Here is a 7,280-nt window from a genome sequence, read left to right on the forward strand (position 1 = left end):
GAAAAATTAAGTGGGAAAAAGAAATTGTCAACCACACACAAAAAAAGACATCAAAATGACAGCACTAAACTCATACCTATCTATGACTACACTGAATGTAAATGTACTAAATGCACCAATAAAGAGACAGAGAGTGGATAAAAAAGACATGATCCGTCTATATGCTGCCTACAAGAGACACACCACAGACTTAGAGACACAAACTAAAACTCAAAGGATGGAAAAAAATATATCAAGCAAACAACAATCAAAAAAGAGCAGGAGTGGTAGTATTAATTTCTGAAAAATAGACTTAAAAGTTAAATCTACCACAAAGGATAAGGAAGGACACTATAAAATGATTAAAGGGACAATATACCAGGAGGATATAACCATATTAAATATTTATGTACCCAATGACAGGGCTGCAAGATACATAAAACAAACTCTAACAGCATTGAAAAGTGAAATAGACAGCTCCACAATAATAATAGAATTCAACACACCACTTTCGGTGAAGGACAGGATATCCAGAAGGAAGCTCAGTAAAGACATGGAAGATCTAAATGCCATGATCAACCAACTTGACCTCATAGACATATACAGAACACTGCACCCAACAGCAGCCAAGTATACTTTCTTTCTAGTGCACATGGAACATTCTCTAGAATAGACCACATATTGGGTCATAAAGCAAGCCTTAGTAGAATCCAAAACATCAGAATATTGCCAACCATCCTCTCTGACCATAAGGCCATAAAAGTAGAAGTCAATAACAGAAAAAGTAGGGAAAAGAAATCAAACACTTGGAAACTGAACAATACCCTGCTCAAAAACGACTTGGTCATAGAAGACATTAAAGATGGAATAAAGAAATTCATAGAATCCAATGAGAATAAAAACACTTCCTATCAGAACCTTTAGGACACAACGAAAGCAGTACTAGCCAATAGAATTCAACAACATATTAAAAAAAAAAAAAAATTCCTCACGGCCAAGTGGGATTCATACCAGGTATGCAGGGATGGTCCAACATTAGAAAAATAATTAATGTAATCCATCGTTTAAATGAAATAAAAGACAAGAACCATGTGTTTTTATCAATTGATGGAGAAAAGGCATGTGACAAAGTTCAACACCCACTCATGATAAAAACTTTCAGCAAAAGAGGAATAGAAGGAAAATTCCTCAACATAATAAAGGGCAAGCCAACAGCAAACATCATCCTAAATGGAGAGAGTCTGAAAGCATTCTGCTTGAAATCGGGAACCAGACAAGGATGCCCTTTATCACCACTCTTATTCAACATTGTGCTGGAGGTCCTAGCCAGAGCAATTAGGCTAGATAAAGAAATAAAGGGCATACAGATTGGTAAGGAAGAAGTAAAAATATCTCTATTTGCAGATGACATGATCTTATACACAGAAAACCCTAAGGAATCCTCAAGAAAACTACGGAAACTAATGGAAGACTTCAGCAGAGCATCAGGATACAAGATAAACATACAAAAATCAGTTGGATTACTCTACGCCAACAAAAAGAACATCGAGGAGGAAATCACCAAATCAATAACATTTACAGTAGCCCCCAAGAAGAAAAAATACTTAGGAATACATCTTACCAGAGATGTAAAAGACCTATACAAAGAAAACTACAAGAAACCAAGGGAAACCTACATAAGTGGAAAACCATACCTTGCTCATGGATAGTAAGGCTTAACATTGTAACATTGTAAAAATGTCTATTCTACCAAAAGTAATCTATAGATACAATGCAATTCCGATTCAAATTCCAATGACATTTTTTAATGAGATGGAGAAACAAATCATGAACTTCATATGGAAGAGAAAGAGGGCCGGGATAAGTAAAGCATTACTGAAAAAAGAAAAACAAAGTGGGAGGCCTCACTCTACCTGATTTAGAACCTATTATACCACCACAGGAGTCAAAACAGGCTGGTACTGGTACAATAACAGATACATAGACCAATGGAACAGAATTGAGAATCCAGACATAAATCCATCCACATATGAGCAGCTGATATTTGACAAAGGCCCAAAGTCAGTTAAATGGGGAAAAGATAGTCTGTTCAACAAATGGTACTGGCATAACTGTATATCCAAAATATGCAAAAAAATGAACCAAGACCCATACCTCACACCATGCACAAAAACTAACTCAAAATGGATCAAAGACCTAAATGTAGAACGTAAAATGATAAAGATCATGGAAGAAAAAATAGGGACAATGCTAGTGGCCCTAACACATGGCATAAACAGTATATAAAACATTACTAACAATGCAGAAGAGAAACGAGATAACTGGGAGCTCCTAAAAATCAATCACCCAACTGGACTAAACCAAACTTTCTGTTGGCCCAGGACAGGAACCATTTCCAAAGCCAACTCTTCAGACAGGGATTGGACTGGACAATGGGATGGAGATGGATCCTGGTGAGGAGTGAGCTTCTTGGATCAGGTGGACACTTGAGACTATGTTGGTATCTCCTGTCTAGAGGGAAGATGACAGGGTAGAGGGGGTTAGAAGCTGGCAGAATGGGCAGAATAAGAGAGAGTGGAGGGAGGGAGCCAGCTGTTTCATCAGGGAGAGAGAAATTGGGAGCACGTAGCAAGGTGTATATAAGTTTTTGTGAGAGACTGACTTGATTTGTAAACTTTCACTTAAAGCACAATAAAAATTAAAAAAAAAAAAAAATCACCTATGCTCATCCAAAGACTTCACCAAAAGAGTAAAAAGATTACCTACAGACTGGGAAAAAGTTTTTAGCTATGACATTTCCGATCAGCATCTGATCTCTAAAATCTATATCATACTGCAAAAACTCAACTACAAAAAGACAACCCAATTAAAATATGGGCAAAGGATATGAACAGACACTTCACTAAAGAAGACATTCAGGTAGCTAACAGATACATGAGGAAATGCACAGGATCATCAGCCATTAGAGAAATGCAAATCAAAACTACACTGAGATTCCATCTCACTCCAACAAGGCTCGCATTAATCCAAAAAACACAAAATAATAAATGTTGGAGAGGTTGAGGAGAAACTGGAACTCTTATACACTGCTGGTGGGAATGTAAAATGATACAACCACTTTGGAAATCGATTTGGCGCTTCCTTAAAAAACTAGAAATAGAATTACCATATGATCCAGCATTCTCAGTCCTTGGAATATATCCTGGAGAATTAAGAGCCTTTACATGAAAGATATATGCATACCCATGTTCATTGCAGCACTGTTCACAATAGCAAAAAGATGGAAGCAACCAAGGTGCCCGTCAACAGGTGAATGGATAAATAAATTATGGTATATTCACACAATGGAATACTAGGCATCGGTAAAGAGCAGTGATGAATCTGTGAAACATTTCATAACATGGAGGAATCTGGAAGGCATTATGCTGAGTGAAATTAGTCAGTTGCCAAAGGACAAATATTGTATGAGACCACTATTATAAGAATTCAAGGAATAGTTTAAACAGTTAAGAAAATATTCTTTGAATGTTACAAGAGTGGGGAAGGAGGGAGGGAGAGCTGCATTCACTAATTAGTAGACAAGAACTATTTTAGGTGAAGGGAAAGACAACACACAATACAGGAGAGGTCAGCACAACTGGACTAAATCAAAAGCAAAGTTTTCTGAATAAACCAAATGCTTCAAAGGCCAGCATAGCAGGGGCAGGGGTTTGGGGACCATGGTTTCAGAGGACATCTAGGTCAACTGGCATAATAAAACCTATTAAAAAAACATTCTGCATCCCACTATTGGAGAGTGGCATCTGGGGTCTTAAACGCTAGTGAGCAGCCATCTAAGATGCATCAATTGGTCTCAACCCACCTGGAGCAAAGGAGAATGAAGAACACCAAAGACACAAAGTAATTATGAGCCCAAGAAACAGAAAGGCCACATAAACCAGAGACTACATCAGCCTGAGACCAGAAGTAGATGGTGCCCAGCTACAACCAATGACCGCCCTGACAGGCAACACAACAGAGAACCCCTGAGGGAGCAGGAGAGCAGTGGGATGCAGACCCCAAATTCTCATTAAAAGAATAAACTTAATGGTCTGACTGAGACTAGAAGGACCCCGCAGGTCACGGTCCCCAGACCTTCTGTTAGCTCGAGACAGGAACCATTCCCAAAGCCAACTCTTCAGACACAGATTAGACCCGCCTATGGGATAGAAAATGATACTGGTGAAGAGTGAGCTTCTTGGATCAAGCGGACACATGAGACTATGTCAGCATCTCTTGTCTGGAGGGGAGATGAGAGGGCAGAGAGGGTCAGAAGCTAGCTGAATGGACAGGAAAATAGAGAGTGCAGGGGAGGACTGTGCTGTCTCATTAGGTGGAGAGCAATTAGGAGTATACAGCAAGGTGTATATAAATTTTTCTATGAGAGGCTGACTCGATTTGTAAACTTTTACTTAAAGCACAATAAAAATTAAAAAAAAAAAACCCAGAAACTAATGCTCATAATATGTCTAGCGGAAAAAATAGTATATAAAACTATCCCTGGCATGCTCAGTATTTTATAAAAATATAAAATAGATGTGGAAAAATATTATTAGAGAATACTCAATATGCTAATAGTGATTATCTCCTGGGTATTGGGATTATGGGTTATTTTTATTTTATTTTTATAATTTTCTGGTTTTTCTATCGTGAGCAAGTGTTCTTTTTATTTTTAAAAGATACTTTTAACAACCAAGGCTTAGAAAGATCAAGTACTTTAATTAAATACGGTGAGAATAAAAAAAAAAAAAAAAAATGCCCAGGCCCCACCCCAAACCACAAAATCTGAATCTCTGGCAGTGGAGCCCAGATATTAGTGGTTTTGTTTTGTTTTTTTAATTTCATGTACCTCCCTTTTTTTCACTTCCCTAAAGCGCTGTTTTTATTCCCCCAGTGCCTGGCCTATAGTATGTCCTCAGTGCATGTTCATTGTTGTGGAAAGTATTGCGGGCCAGTTAGGAGCCTATACAGACAACAGAAAACTACTTTGTGTATTGTAAAGTTCGTGTGAAAGGGATTACAACTGAATTCCCCTACTTTCAAATGGGGATCAGAAGCTCGAGAGGGGAATTAAACGCGTAATGTCTCTCTGGCTTGGGAAAGGCGAGTCCGGGCCAGAACCCGGTATTCTAACTCCCAGGTCAGTACCTTCCTGCCTTTCAAAACTCTCATTTTGATCACTCCCCAAATCCACTCGCCCATCAATCTGTCTAATAATACCTTCCCCTCACCATTACATTTCCTCAGTCACGAACAGACCCTATCATCCCTTTCACAGACCCGATGTCACCTCAAAACCCCTTTGGTCCCACATCCAGCCTTTCCCCAACACCGCCTGAAGCCCAGCCCCCGGGCTTTGCCAGTGGGGCCTAGGGTGCCACACTGCGCATGCGCCCTTCGGGTGGCCCAGACTGTCGCCCTAGCAACCGGAGACTCGCGAATAATCGACCCTCATCAACAAGGGGAAAGGAGTTCTTTTTCGTTTAAGCTTTCCTTACCGCTTCCCGTGCCTGATGCGTGAATTTCAGGGTCTGATAAGAAAGCTCCATTGGAAGCTGTGTTAGGGCCTGAGAGAAATGATAGAAGAAGCCAGTTACCAGGCTGACCAGTACATGCGAGGAATGCGGCTCGGGAAACCTGACTCTTAACCAGCCCGCCCCTTTCAGGATAGGCCAGAGCCTAGACAGGTCAGCCAATCATCGGCGACAGGTAGATTCTTTATCATGCCAATCAATGTTTGGCAAAGCGTGCTGTAATCGTCACGGTTTGCGTGACGCTGACCAATCAGGGACAGAGAGGGGATGATTGGCAGGTCTTCGTGCGGAGGGCGGGGCGGTTTGCAGTTGTTTTGGATCTCGTCGTTCTCAGTCTCTGAAGAGCTGGTTCATTCAAGCTTCTGAGCGATAGTATTTGTCCTTTATTTCAGCACATGTTCAGGCCTTTGTGACCCACTGCTTATGTTCCTAAGATTATACTTTGACATCCGGCCTTTTTCCCCCATTAAGTTAAGGCTTGGCAGTTTCCTCCCGCTTTCCTTTGAGATTATCTGTAGTCCTTAGAGTGGAAGAATCTGCTATAGACTGTGGCTCTCAGAGGGTTTCTAAAGTGCAAAATGTGCTTCAGGCTTTCCCTTCTCTTCCAGCTCCCTTCACATCAGACCTACTCTTATTACAAGCTGTCAAACATAGACTCCACATTTTCTTCTGCTCCAATTTTTCTTCATATTTAAATTACTCTATGTTCTCAATGTCTTTTCCTGTCTCTCTTGGCTGTGAATGCTATTCTAAACCATACCCTCTTCATTATCTTCAGCCTTCTTCATCCATTCTCTCCCCTCAGAATACAGAAATATTTAAGTCTCCCCGATCTAAAATCCGCTTCATCTTATAGTTGTTGAATTGAATCACCTCTCTCCCATTCCCAGCAAGCTTTCTGAAAGGATTGCCTAGCCTTTTCCCCACTTTTTCACCTCCCGTTCATTTCTCAACACGTTCTGCCCCTGCTCCATTAAAACAGTTCTTGCGAGAAGTCCTCAATAACTTCCTCACTGGCAAATCCAATTTTAGATTATTTTATACTCTTTCTCTTCTTTCAACTTGGCACCATTTGAAATTGTTGACTAACTCTGTCATTAGTAATAACAGCTGTAACTTGTTAAACATTTATTGCACCAGACAATATACTATGTGATTTGTTTGGTTATCTAATTTAATCCTAACAACCCATGAAGAAGGCGTTAATGCCCCCATTTACAGTTGTGGAAACAGAGGCTCAAGAAGCCTTATTAACCACTTCTAGGCTATCCAACAACATAGGGTTAGGATTCAAACTCAGGTCTCCTGACTGAAGTCAGTGCTCTTTTCACTATACCACACTGCCCCACCCTCCTGTTCCATCTCACTCCCACCTTCACATAGGCACTCCAACAAAAGCAAACTGCTTACATTGGTTGTGAACCACTCATTATTAGTTTCATCTGCTTGGAGGACCGCTCCCACCCCTTTTGCCCGTTAAAAGCCTATGTTGCCTGTAAGACTTAGCTAAGAAATCATCTTCTAGGATAATTCAGTGGAGTTTTTCTAAACAATCACCACACTTACCCCAGGCAGACATTAGGGATAAAGAGAATTAGTTCCTGGTTCTTCAACATACTTTTCAAACCACATTTACCACATTGTTTTGTCAAAATATTATTTGCAAAACCTCAACAACACAATTTTCTTTGACATGAATGAGCACATGTCAAAGATTTCACTCAGCTC

General features: G+C 40.1%; 1 protein-coding gene across 1 annotated transcript in view; it reads right to left on the reverse strand.

The window, feature by feature from the left end:
* KATNAL2 (katanin catalytic subunit A1 like 2) overlaps positions 1 to 7,024 on the reverse strand; it is a 94,089-nt gene extending 87,065 nt beyond the window's left edge. The window contains exon 1 of the mRNA XM_064294556.1: positions 5,517 to 7,024. Coding sequence (XP_064150626.1) covers positions 5,517 to 5,567 — 51 coding nt within the window. The 5' untranslated portion in view covers positions 5,568 to 7,024. The remainder of the gene's footprint in view (positions 1 to 5,516) is intronic.
* Positions 7,025 to 7,280: the final 256 nt, after the last annotated feature.

Source organism: Loxodonta africana, chromosome 11 (genome assembly GCF_030014295.1).
Source record: "Loxodonta africana isolate mLoxAfr1 chromosome 11, mLoxAfr1.hap2, whole genome shotgun sequence".
Lineage (NCBI taxonomy): Eukaryota > Metazoa > Chordata > Mammalia > Proboscidea > Elephantidae > Loxodonta > Loxodonta africana.